The sequence below is a fragment of the Artemia sp. Qi Xiang Cuo genome, chromosome 8, assembly GCF_049724085.1.
Source record: "Artemia sp. Qi Xiang Cuo chromosome 8, ASM4972408v1, whole genome shotgun sequence".
In the NCBI taxonomy this organism is placed as follows: domain Eukaryota; kingdom Metazoa; phylum Arthropoda; class Branchiopoda; order Anostraca; family Artemiidae; genus Artemia; species Artemia sp. Qi Xiang Cuo.
This window is the reverse complement of record NC_142801.1, coordinates 43,014,555-43,028,587: the sequence shown is the minus strand read 5'-3', so window position 1 is coordinate 43,028,587 and position 14,033 is coordinate 43,014,555. Positions and strand designations below refer to the sequence as shown.

Genomic DNA, 14,033 nt, shown 5'->3' with positions numbered 1-14,033 from the left:
CTCTTATCTTCCCCGTCCCAAAAAACAGTTTAAGGGTTGTCATCTATATGCTCTCTGTTCCAAAAACGTTTCATCTCCAACCCCTTAACCTTCCCTGAGATATTGCAAATTCGATATTTTGAAAACTCGATACACTTAACGTTGTCTGACGTATTCAAATATATGAGTGGTTTAAGGAGTGTATCCAGGGGAACTCTGGGAAATCTTGTCCAGGGGAATGATTCTTAATAGTTACAAGCCCATCGGAAAGCCAAGGCTAAACATACCCACCTTTTTTACTAATTCGTCCTTTAATAGGTGGCCCCTAAGCGGGCAACCATGACTATCTCTGAGCAATAAGCAATCTATATAATTTAGACCCACTGCCCCCGGGACTACGGGGATCGACACGCCGACCTTGGAAGCATACTTACTAGACCTTTCGCCTTCTTTGGGCAATGTTGTAATCTCCAAATTTTGATTACACACCACGGGGGGCGGCCGGGGTAAGAAGGGCTCGGGAAGGCTGGCTGCCGACGAGTAGCTTAGGGTCCGTAAAAAATGTACTAGTATTATTCAGTTTTAAATCTTTTGAGCCCCCTCCAAAGTTTTACGAACACCCTTTCCATATGAAGTGGCCGGGAAAGTAGTATATGGGAGACATTTCCCTTTTTCTCAAAAGGAAATGTTAAAAAAATGTGTCTTTTTAAAATAGTAAAATTAAATAGAAAGTCCGCAAATGGGTTTATTCTAAAAAATTTTTTTTTTTATCTTCCTTTCCTGTAACCTTTATAAGTATTGTTTATGTCCTCTTTTTGGGGTTGAGTCTTTTTAAAAATGCAAAATACATATTTATTTATTTATTTATTACCCGTCAAAAAAAGGTACAAAAGACGGAGTATCACTAAAAAAGAAAATGTGCTTGTTTCACAAGCACATTTTCATTTCAGTAAAGAATTATTAACACTAGGCTCTAGAAGGTTTAAGGTAACCCTGCTCTCATTTGCGTAATTCCGTTCGTTTTCAGTTTGACTTGATTATCAAATTTAATTTCTTTTCATTTTTGTTTCTTTTATTTATTTATAGCAATATCTGTTCGTTTTTTAAGTTTGAGTCGCATGACTTTATATCTGCTCCAAATTATTATTGACTAGCTACGAATCCTGTTGGAAGACAGGCTCGGAAATACTTACTCTTTTTTAAGGATCGAAGAAAATGGCTTTACCGGTCTTTTCCTTCCAATGCAAAATTCGAGGTTGTTTTCACTGCCCTACTCCCTTTTTCTCCCCGGGGATTTTACTCTATAAATGCAAATTTAGCAAAAAAAGAGTATATTCTCGATTTTTTACTTTTTACCGACGGAAAAAAAAAATAACGTTGGGCTTGAACCTCATGATGCATTTACTAGGAGTTTAGTGCTCAACCATCTGAGCCAACCGAGCTTGCCATTGGGTTTTACACCTTCGTATTAATATATACAAATAAAGATCGACATTTCCGACTGTATTGGGTAAATTTTTAAGTCTTTGCGAGAAAACTGTTGTGGTTTTGTTTTACTACAAAATTTAATAAATTTTCTTACTAATATATCTTTAATTTTTCTTTTATAACTGTTTTGTGGCTTTTTTAAACCACTGACGTCAAAAATAGCCGCACGACAAAATGGCCTTTCAGAGCGTAAAACAGTTTCTTGGAAGGGAAAGACAATACTATTGCTTTTTTTCCAGTAGAAAAAAAGTTTGGCTTTTTATTTTTCCTACTGTTTTCAAGTTTAGGTGAACGGTTTTGTTCTTGAAAATTAATTAACTTTTGTTTTTAAAGAAAAGTAAAGAGCTCTATTAAACCAAAGATGAGCAGAAATAAAGTCAAACAATCTTCCAAATGTAAAACTAACACAAATCGCCAAAAATAAATAAGTGAATGAACAGAAATTACTATAAATAATCGAGTCAAATTCAAAACGAGCAGAAATAACCATGAGTAGGGCTGATAACCCCCCTTGCCTTCTGAAGACCAGAACATAATTGCACTTTACTGGGAACAAAATAGATTTTAGATGTTTTCACTTTTTTAACTTTAATAAATCAAAAATTGTTAAGACTTTAAGGAATAAATATTAGTATATGAATATTATTAGTATATTGGGTTACAAAAGGATTTTTTTTTGGGGGGGGGGGGTTACACAAAAAAAAACTAAAAAAAGGCATAAAAAATTTGTTTACATTCATTTTTGTTGCGTTTTTACGAGTCGGAAAAACATTTCTGGGAGCGTGTTCAAACCCCCTAACCTCCCCTCCCCTGGATACTGCCTTACTTTTGACACATTTCAAAAAATATATTTCTTTTAGGGAATATTTAGCCACCTTCAAGAAAACAGTGGAATGGGTGGTCGTATAAACTTCAGATGGGGCTCATTTGATTTGAAATTGGAATTTATAGTGCCCTTTTTAAGACAACAAAAAAAACACAAAAAAAAACTAAAAAAAGGCATAAAAAATTTGTTTACATTCATTTTTGTTGCGTTTTTACGAGTCGGAAAAACATTTCTGGGAGCGTGTTCAAACCCCCTAACCTCCCCTCCCCTGGATACTGCCTTACTTTTGACACATTTCAAAAAATATATTTCAATTAGGGAATATTTAGCCACCTTCAAGAAAACAGTGGAATGGGTGGTCGTATAAACTTTAGATGGGGCTCATTTGATTTGAAATTGGAATTTATAGTGCCCTTTTTAAGACAACACAAAAAAAAACTAAAAAAGGCATAAAAAATTTGTTTACATTCATTTTGTTGCGTTTTTACGAGTCGGAAAAACATTTCTGGGAGCGTGTTCAAACCCCCTAACCTCCCCTCCCCTGGATACGGCCTTACTTTTGACACATTTCAAAAAATATATTTCTTTTAGGGAATATTTAGCCACCTTCAAGAAAACAGTGGCAGTTCATGAAATGTTTCTGCAGCGTCTCGTTTCTCATCCGGTGTTCAAGAATGATCACAACTTGCATGTTTTCTTAGAATATGAACAAGATGTAAGTAATCCTTTTTTTTTCTCTCTCTTCTCTTTTGAAACAAAATAAAAAGCTATTAGATTTCAAAGGTATGAAAATAATTCCTAATATAATCTGTTATAGACCTTAAATCCTCTTGGGCCATTGATGTCGCATTGAGGGTCAACAAATCGTCTCCACTCGTCCCGAAGCTGTGCCTAAGTGGTTCAAGTCTTCCGAGTCAGGTATAAGGGACGTCATTAGATCTCGGTCGTAAGTGTTTTTGGTCATAGGTGTTTTTGGACAGCGTCATTTTCTTAGGTGATCTGGTATCTAATCGTAAGCTGTTCGAGGAAGACAGCTTTGTTGCATACGAAGGACATGTCCCAAATATATCCAACTATTCTTACTTAGAACAGCAGTAATAACAGGCTGGCTCGTTGTACCACGAATCTCACTATTGCTTACTCTTTATTCCCTGCTTATATCTAGAATTCTTCTCGGGCAAATCTTTTCGATTTAGAGGATCCTCTTTTCGTGCTGCTGGTTCATTTTTCAGCACTCACTGGCGTTGAGGAGCTTGGAGAGTACGTTATTATTTAAGATATGTAACTTCAATTATAATTATTGCTCCTCCAAATTAGCTTTATTCCATTGAAGGTTCTAGATAACTGCCAGTTCTGCGTTTTATCTTGATCATTATTTTGCTATCGTTATCAATTCAGTTACTCAGATACTTTGACTCCTTAGCCTGCTCATGGTTCTTATTCTTGCAATGCAGAACAAGCGGTGAACTTGTGAAGATCATGCTCTTTGACTTATCTACATTAGTGGCCATTCCAACGTTCTTGGAAGTTTGTATAATTACATCAAGTAGCTGCTACAACCTCTGTTTAAATTCTTCTTACAAGACTACGTTATCGGCGTAGTCTAATTCAGAAAGCTGCTTACTGCTTACTTTTACGTCGTATTCTGATCTGTGTCTCTATATATAGTAAATTATTGTAACGAAAATAAATGGAGAAAGTACGAGTGATAAAAAGCCAACAAAGAGAAAATACAGCTTGTCATTTCAATCTTTTGATTGCCTCGGCTAGCATTCTCAGTACAAATATCAAATTGGAGCACAGTCGACCAATTCTGAACCCATGGTATGCTTCTCGTAGGTATAAATCAAGTACATTTCTGAATCTGTGCAATGTAACCGAAGCCAATAGTTTGCATGATACTAAAAGTAGGTTAATAACCCTCCTATTATCAGATACCAATATGTCTCCTATTATAAAAAGTGGTTCTAGACGTTTACCCCCCAGAAAATACCCCCCTGTGGAAAATACTCCCCCCCCTCTATGGAAAATACCCCCCACCCCCACCTCTGTGGAAAATGACGCTTTCTAAATTTGAGAATTTTATTTGAGTTTTGTTTTTTAATTTCCGTAGGGGGAAGGAATTTTGCTAGTTGTGTATTATGTGCCACTCACTCAAGTTTATGGGTGTGTTTGGGGAAATGGGGGGCGTGGAAGGGGTGTTAGTTGCCTTCCAATCACTTTCGACTATTAAAAAGGGCACTATCCCTTTGAATTTCCAATCGAACGCACCCTTTTTTCAAATTTTCACGACAAAGCTTTCAATAAAAACCTTCTATGCCCCCAGGGCATAACTTTTAACCCTTGCCCTGAGGGCTCTGAGGGGGAGGGGTTGTCATCCTCAAAGACCTAATTTCCAGAACTTACAACTACGTTGAAAAAAATGGCTTGAACAAAATCTCAAAATTTTGATTGCCTGTGTTTGGATAAATGGTGGGTGTGAGAGGGGAGTAAGTTGGCCTCCAATTTTTTTCAACTATTAAAAATGGCACTAGCCCTTTGAATTTCCTACGAATGAGCCCTTTTTCAAGTTTCTACGACAAAGCTTTCAATGAAAACCTTATATGCCCCAAGGGCATAACTTATAACCCTTGCCCTGAAGACTGTGGGGGGAGAATCTTGCTCAAGGGTATAATTTCCAGTACTTTCAACTACGTTGAACAAAATGGCTATCTCAAAATTTTGATTTGATGAGTTGGGGAAAAGGGTGGGTGTGGAACGGGCGTTACTTGCCTTCCAATCACTTTTGGTTATTAAAAGGGCACTTGCCATTCCAAGTTCCAATCGAATGGGCCCTTTTTGAAGTTTCTACGGCAACGCTTTCTATAAAAACCTTATATGCTCCCAGGACATAACTTACAACCCTTGCCCTGAGGAATGGGTGGGGGGGGGGGGGTTTCCATCCTCAAAGACCCAATTTCCGGAAGTTTCAACTACGTTGAACAAAATGGCTATCTCAAAATTTTGATTGGATGTGTTTGGATAAATGGTGGGCGTGAGAGGGGGGTTAGTTGCCCTCCAATCACTTTCAAATATTAAAAATGGCACGAGCTATTCGAGTTTCAAATCGAACGAGCTATTTTTCAAGTTTCTACGACAAATCTTTCAATGAAAACCTTATATACCCCCAGAGCCTAAATTATAACCCTCGTCCGGAAGTCTTTGGGGGGATTGTCCTGCTCACATAAGTAATTTCCAGAACTTTCAACTACGTTGAACAAAATGGCTATCTCAAAGTTTTGATTGGATCTGTTTGGGGAAATGGTGGGTGTGGACGGGATGTTAGTTGCCTTCCAATCACTTTCGACTATTAAAAAGGACACTATCCCTTTAGAATTTACAATCGAACGCACCCTTTTTCAATCTTTTACGACAAAGCTTTCAATAAAAACCTTCTATGCCCCAGGGCATAACTTATAACCCGTGCGCTGAAGACTGTGGGGGGAGAATCCTGCTCAAAGGTATAATATCCAGAACTTTCAACTACGTTGAACAAAATGGCTATCTCAAAATTTTGATTGGATGTGTTTGAGGAAATGGTCGGTGTGGAAAGGGTATTATTTGCTTTCTAATCACTTTTGACTATAAAAAAGGGCACTAGCCATTTCAATTTCCAATCGAATGGGCCCTTTTTGAAGTTTCTACGGCAACGCTTTCTATAAAAACCTTATATGCCCCCAGGACATAACTTACAACCCTTGCCCTGAGGAATTTGGGAGAGGGGTTGCCATCCTCAAAGACCTAAATTTCAGAACTTTCAACTACGTTGAACAAAATGGCTATCTCAAAATTTTGATTAGATGTGTTTGGATAAATGGTGGGCGTGAGAGGGGGGTTAGTTGCTCTCCAATCATTTTCGACTATTAAAAATGGCGCTAGCCCTTTGAATTTCCAATCGAATGAGCCCTTTTTCAAGTTTCTACGACAAAGCTTTCAATGAAAACCGTATATGCCCCCAGGGCATAACTTATAACCCTTGCCCTGAAGAATGTGGGGGGAGTGTCCTGCTCAAAGGTATAATTTCCAGAACTTTCAACTTCGTTGAACAAAATGGCTATCTCAAACTTTTGATTGGATGTGTTTGGGGAAATGGTGGGCGTGGAAGGGGTATTAGTTGCATTCCAATCACTTTCGACTATTAAAAAGGGCACTAGCCCTTTTGAATTTACAATCGAACGCACCCTTTTTCAATCTTCTACGACAAAGCTTTCAATAAAAACCTTCTATGCCCCAGGGCATAACTTATAACCCTTGCGCTGAAGACTGTGGGGGGAGAATCCTGCTCAAAGGTATAATATCCAGAACTTTCAACTACGTTGAACAAAATGGCTTTCTCAAAATTTTGATTGGGTGTGTTTGGGGAAATGGTGGGCGTGGAAAGGGGGTTAGTTGCCTTCCAATCACTTTCGACTATTAAAAAGGGCACTAGCCCTTTCAATTTTCAATCGAATGGGCCCTTTTTGAAGTTTCTACGGCAACGCTATCTATAAAAACTTTATATGCCCCCAGGACATAACTTACAACCCTTGCCCTGAGGAATTTGGGGGGGGGGGGGGTTGCCATCCTCAAAGACTTACTTTCCAGTACTTTCACATACATTTAACAGGAGGGCTATCTAAAATTTTTATTAGACATGATTGGATAAATGGTCGGTGTAAGAGGGGGGTTAGTGGCCCTCCAATCATTTTCGACTATTAAAAATGGCGCTAGCCCTTTGAATTTCCAATCAAATGAGCCCTTTTTCAGGTTTCTACGACAAAGCTTTCAATGAAAACCTTATATGCCCCCAGGGCATATCATATAACCCTAGCCCTGAAGACTCTAGGGGGAGTGTCCTGCTCAAAGGTATAATTTCCAGAACTTACAACTACGTTGAACAAAATGGCTATATCAAAGTTTTGATTGGATATGTTTGGGGAAATGTTGGGCGTGGACGGGGTGTTAGTTGCCTTCCAATCACTTTCGACTATTAAAAAGGACACTAGCCCTTTGAATTCCCAATCGAATGAGCATTTTTTGAAGTTTCTACGACAAAGCCTTCTATAAAAACCTTCTATGCCCCCAGGGAATAACTTGCCCTGGGGGCTCTAAGGGGGGGGGGGTTGTCATCCTTAAAGACCTAATTTCTAAAACTTTCAACTACGTTGAAAAAAATGGCTATCCCAAAATTTTGATTGCATGCGTTTGGATAAATGGTGGGCGTGAGAGGGGGGTTGGTTGCCCTCCAATCACTTTCAACTATTAAAAATGGCACTAGCCCTTTGAATTTCCAATCGAATGAGCCCTTTTTCAAGTTTCTACGACAAAGCTTTCAAGGAAAACCTTATATGGCCCCAGGGCATAACTTATAACCCTTGCCCTGAAGACTGTGGGGGGGTGTCCTGCTCAAATGTATAATTTCCAGAACTTTCAACTGCGTTCAACAAAATGGCTATCTCAAAATTTTGATAGGATATGTTTGGAGAAATGGTGGGTGTGGAAGGGGTGTTATTTGCCTTTCAATCACTTTCGACTTTTAAAAAGGGCACTAGCCATTTCAATTTCCAATCAAATGAGCCCCTTTTGAAGTTTCTACGGCAACGCTTTCTATAAAAACCTTATACCCAGGACATAACTTACAATCCTTGCCCTGAAGATTTAGGGGGGGTGTCATCCTCAAAGACCTAATTTCCAGAAGTTTCAACTACGTTGAACTAACCAGTAATCTCAAATTTTGATTGTATGTGTTTGGGGAAATGGGGGGCGTGAGAGGAGAGTTAGCTGCCCTCCAAGCAATTTCAACTATTAAAAAGAGCACTAGCCCTTTGAATTTCCAATCGAATTAGCCTTTTTTCGAACTTTCTACGACAACGCGTTCTATAAAAACCTTATAAGCACCAGGGCATAACTTACAACCCTTGCACTGATGGTTTTGGGGGAAGTGTCCTCCTTAAACACATAATTTCTATCTGGAAATCAACTCCGCTGAACAAAAGGGCCATCTCTAAATTTTGATTGGCTGTGTTTGGGGAAATAGTGGGCGTGGAAGGGATGTTAGTTGCCTTCCAATCACTTTCGACTATTAAAAAGGGCACAAGCCACTCCAATATGCAATTGAATGAGCCCTTTTCGAAGTTTCTACGACAACTTTTTCGATACAAAGTGCCCTGTTCTAAAGGAAAAAAAAATAATACATTGTGCCAACATTGTTCTTATTTGCCCCCAGGGCATAACTTAAAACCCTTGCCCTGAGGGCTGTGGAGGAGTGTCCTCCTCAAAAATGTAGTTTCTATCTGGAAATCAACTACACTGAACAAACTATTTATCTCAAAATTTTGATTGGATGTGTTTGGGGAAATGGTGGGCGTGGAAGGGGTGTTAGTTGCGCTCATATCACTTTCGACTACTAAAAAGGGCACTAGCCGTTCCAATTTCCAATCGAATGAGCCCTTTTCCAAGTTTCTACCACAACTCCTTCGATACGAAGTGCCCTGGTATGTAAGAAAAAAAAATAATATAATACTACATTGTGCCAACATCCCTCTTTACTTAGGCAGCGCGATTGCGCTGCCTATGAAACCACTTTCTAAGGTTTACAATAACCTTAGACCTCATTCAGTAAACTGATTGCTCAGGAGTTATCCCTTTATTCGGTCTCGAATCACTGTACATTCATTCGTGTGCAAATTTAATTTTTTCTCAGCTTCATGGTGACCTCCCCAGCCCCTATTTGTTCCGCCCTCTTTTACCGCTGATCAAAATAATTATCATCTGCAATATAAAATAATTATAATCAAACTCCTTTTAATTTTTGTGTAAGTTCAGATTTCAGTCTTTTAATGGCGAGTCATTTTGTATGGAATAAGTTGGCTGAATCAGCTTGAAGGTGCCACACTTTCAGGTTGTTAAAAAAAAAAAAGAATCCGGGTTCTTAGAAGCTATTTTATCTATTTATTCATTTTTTTCTATGTTATTATTTTATTGGAGTCTAATTAATCTACTTGATTAATTTAATCTATCCAATCTATTTAGTTTTGTGTTATATAGTTTTTATTTTATTTGTATTTTTTGTTTCGGCTCTTCTCTGTGTAAGTGAGTATTGTTTTTTTTTTCTTGAGTTAGTGACAGGTTTGTTTTCCCCCTTCTTTACAGGCCAATGAGTCTTTGGGAATAGGAAAGTGTAGTGTTGTAAGTGTATTTCATGATAAATAATTCTTATCTTATTCTTATCTTGTCACATAACATTCTTTACAATAAAGACATGCCCAATCATAACCAAGAGTTTCACATTCGGCAAGCATAGCAAAACCAAGTGCACATAAAATACAAATAGAACTGTAACCAGACTGAGGATTATAACTGTGTATATTCCTTTATCTTACCTTAGATCCGACTCTACCTCCTGATGCACCCAGGGCATCGAGAAGAAGCTGCCAATCTTCCCGTTGGTTTGCTGCTACCAGTATATTCTCCCACAAATGCTGGATTGACGTGTGCAGATTGCGTAGATTTGTCTGGTACGTTCATTGTTGAGTGTTTCTGGGTATGCCTCTGCGTCATCAACCTGTTTGTTGCCAGTGGCATGCTGAATTGAGTAGCCGAAGACCGTCCATGCGTAGCACATAGCCAAGGTATCTCCATCTGCGATCTCTTATGACATCTGTCACAAGAGGCTGGCCTGTCTTGTCGCGAATGGATTGATTAGTTATCCTCTGCTGTCAGGGGAAGTTGAGGATTCTTCTTATACGGAAGATTTTGAAAGTGAATATTCTTCTCTCTTGTTCCTGGTTCAGGTGCCAGGTCTCGGCTGTGTAGAGTAGAACTGGTATAACATTGCTACTGAAAAGTCACAGTTTCAGCTGTGGAGAGGAGCTTTGGGACCGCCAAACTTCCAATAGTCTATTGAAAGCTTTATTAGTTTGACCAATTCTTGTGAGTAATTCTTTTATGGTCGATCCAGTTTTGTCAATTGTGCTCCCAAGGTATTTGAAATAGATGAACTTCTCTATATGTTGCTCTCCACATGTGCTGCTCGAGGGTGAGTCGTTGGTAGGTGTGCATTTTGTTTTCTCTGCATTTATTTTCAGGCTGATTTGGCTTCTTTTCTCCCTCACCTGGTCTAGGAGTTGAATTCCCTTAACCATCTAAATATTCTTTGTTTTCAAATATATATTTAGTTTATATACGTTTGCTGGACATACTTTTAACCTATTCCTCTTTATATTGTGGTTCTATAGTGAAAATATTTTTTTTTTATTATTATTTTACTTCCGGGCAGATTGAATAGACAGTGCTTTTCTTAACAATCCGCTCAAGATTCCGTTTTATTTTTAACTAAGCACTCGTTAGCTATTAACCATAAACTTTTGACACATTTAAGGTCCCCATTTAATTCTTACCGAAATTTTATCAAATCAATTGTTATTCGGATTATTTTTCATATTTAAAACTTAACAGACTGTGTAGCCAAAGTCTCCAAAATAAGTTACAAAGCATTAAGATATACTCTGGGGTATTGGAAGCTATTTTCCTACCGGTATCCCTCTTCCTTGAGCAGACTACCTTTGAATAGAAATAAACTTCCTGTGCGATGCAGGGTCAAATTTCATGCCTTCATCGCAATTTTACTTAAGGCATAACTGACACTTTTTTTTTTTTTTTTTTTTTTTTTTTTTTTGAAAATCAATCATACGTTCATTGACTGAAATTTGTACGTGCAAGATTTGCTAACATCCCAGGGAGGATGTGATTGATGCCTAATATTACTGTGTTCAAACAAAGGGTTGGAACTAAGAATGTCTTTTGTTTTTTTTTTTGTTTTTTTTTAAGCTTTTGGAAATATCAGTTACGATCTCTGGGGTTTAAAAGAAGCAATTTTTGGAAGAGTCTTTTTAATCTGCAGTAAGAAATGTAGTTATTTCTTTTTCTTTTTCAGCTATCGGTGAGAGGAAAAAACAGAAAGGAGAAGATAGAAGATTTTTGGAAATCATTTACCAAGTCAACTGATGAGATACTTCTTTCGACCACTCAGAAAGATACTAACGATTTCTTTGAAAAAGAAAAACATTTTCTGGTGGCTTTTCATGAGCATTTGAAAGATGCTACTTATAAAGCAGACAAAATGACAAGGGCACATAAAGGTTAAAATCAATTTCCCACCTATGTTTAGTACAAAGTATTTGTAGTCTTTTAATTTCTATTAAGGAAGCGTTTTTGTTTCCTCTAAGATGAATTTCAGTGAATGTAATTTTAGATTAGAAAGCCTGTCTGTTTGGAATATCCTATGTGTGTGTGTGTAACCTGCTCCAGTAGATATTCTCATGGCAAGAATTTTGGCTGGATCAGGTCCAGACACCCAGAGGCATAATTAAGAAAATAGCTCTAATATCCGTCCGATCAAGATTGATCGTGATCCTTGAGTAAGGTCATAAGAGTTTGGGTCAGCTCACAGTCTCGAAAAGATAAAGACAAGACCTCCCACCAGCTTTTGTTCAGATCCAAGAATCTCTTTTAGTAGATATCCTAATGACAAAAATATGAACCCTTCAGCAAAGGTCGAACTGTGTCTTGGCCTCCAGGAGGCACAGCCATCTCTTACTTCCTATTAGGCTCGGTTGAGAACTAATACATTTTTCCTGAGCTGTTACAACAAAAAGGCACGCGCTGCCATTTTTCTCCTTAGATGGCGGAACGAGTATACTAGCTGTTCCTACCAGATTTGATTGAGATAAGGCAATCTCTTCTAGTAGGCGTCCTTATGAGAAGAATCCAGGGACTCGTCCCGCCCCGCAGAGTTAAAAGTGTTATTGTACATCCAAAAGTTACAACATTATTGCTTTTCCGTAAAACAGTAAAAAAGGATATATTCTTAGAGTATCAAGGACATCAAAATAGGAAATTCCCCTTCCCCTCCGTCCTCCTTGACTTATCTTAAGCGTTTTCAGTCCTAAATACTTCATCTTTTTAAGATTTTTCTTTGGTTATTTCAAAATTATGAAGTCTTTTGGGCTGTCTCGTATTTTTTTCAGTGTTGCCACGTTGAACTGTAAAAACAAGTAAGCAAAACTAATTCCTTAAATTTGCCTATTCTCTTCGTCTGTAATATTTCAGACTAATGATTCCCACCTTCAGAGGAGAGCTAAATAGTCAAAACATTTTTAAATCCATATTTTGTTTTTTTTCTATATAACTTAATTTAGTGTACCGGCAAAAATTGGTGATGTAAATTGGTGGTTTTAAGTGTCACCAAAATTGCATAGCTGTATATAAAGATCTTTTTTTATTTAAAATTGAATTCCTGATTTCTTATAATTTTTTTAGATATGGATGTTTGTGTAAGTTTCCTCGTAACTGATTTAAAAAAATTTATTCTCATTGGCACTATTCTTGGTACTTAAAAAATCTTGACTTGATATTTAGTCCTATACATCCTATTTGTTGATTTTGTTCTTAAGGTTTCCACATATTAAGTAGGAAAATTGGTAGGATTATGAACGAGCTCGAATACAAATGAAAAAACTGTTACGGGAATAAATTTAGTAGTGTTGTTTTAAACTTCAAAATAAAACAGTGATGTGTGCTCCAACAGTCTAAAGTTTGTCTCTGTTTATTGTTAATTGTTGCGAAAAACTACAAAAATACTGTTCATTTTTTTTTATTTTTGTTCGGAAAAAAAAATAATTTTTGAATTTCCATTATTTAAACATTTATGTGTGTCGTGTTTAACAGAAATTTTCTAAAGAAAAACCGAAAAAACAAAAAAGAAAGTTGAAAAAAAGATACAAAGAACGAATACAGTCAGCAGTGCTAGACAAAGCGTCCAAAATTGCTCAAATTGTGTTTAACAATGCTAGAAGTCTTATATAAACTTACAGAGATACATACAGAGACCATGTCGAAAATGTTTCCTTCTTTGCTTCACTAGTTTTGTTAATCTCCCCTCTTCGCTTTCCTGTCTCTCTCCATTTCTTCTGCCCTCAATCTCCTTCATATTTTTTTTGTCTGTCCTCTTACAGTAAATGTTTAACTTGTTTTCAGATGTAGCAGATTCTATGTTGAAAGTGGCTTCACAATTAGCTCAGCTAAGTGCGATGGATGTCTCTCCTTTAGAAGAATGCTTTCAAAAACTTATTGACTATTTAGAAAAATCAAGGGTAAGCTCTCCACTTTACTAAAATTGAAAAAAAGCGCTTCAACTTATGATAGTGTACAGACATTTATGCGGACTGGTAATTTAACAAACAAATATTTCCCAGAATAGGTGTCGAATTTTTTCTGTTTACAGGAAACGCTATGGCATTGCCCATAGCAAAGAGCCATAGGCTTCAATGTATTATGTTTTGTTTGTTTTTTTCCAGAGGAACTTTATATGGAAGATGTGGTCGCATAAACTTCGAAGGGGCTTAGTCGATTGGAAATACAAAATTTCACCGCCCTTTTAAGACTCAAAAGTGATCAGAGCAGGGTAGCAACCAGCCTCCCCCATGCTCTATATTCCCAAATGCATCCAATCAAAATGTGGACATGGCCATTTTGTTCAAAATAGTCCAAAGGTCAAATAACTATGCACCTGGTGTTGCAAAAACCCCACAGCCCCTGCGGCAAGGGGCATCAGGGCTATGCAAGTTGCCTATTGTTAATATATAAGGTCTTTATAGAAGGCGTGGTCGCATAAACTTTGGAAGATTCTCATTTGATTTGATATTAAAAGTTTGAGTTTACT

The 14,033-nt window shown here is 37.5% G+C and overlaps 1 protein-coding gene across 3 annotated transcripts in view; it reads left to right on the top strand.

Moving 5' to 3' along the window:
* The window catches only part of Snx6 (sorting nexin 6), a 103,490-nt gene that overhangs the window by 55,413 nt on the left and 34,044 nt on the right, over window positions 1-14,033 (top strand). For all 3 annotated transcript variants that reach the window (XM_089093459.1, XM_089093458.1, XM_089093460.1), the window contains exons 6-8: window positions 2,885-3,008; window positions 11,247-11,451; window positions 13,349-13,464. In XM_089093459.1, coding sequence (XP_088949585.1) covers window positions 2,885-3,008; window positions 11,247-11,451; window positions 13,349-13,464 — 445 coding nt within the window. The remainder of the gene's footprint in view (window positions 1-2,884; window positions 3,009-11,246; window positions 11,452-13,348; window positions 13,465-14,033) is intronic.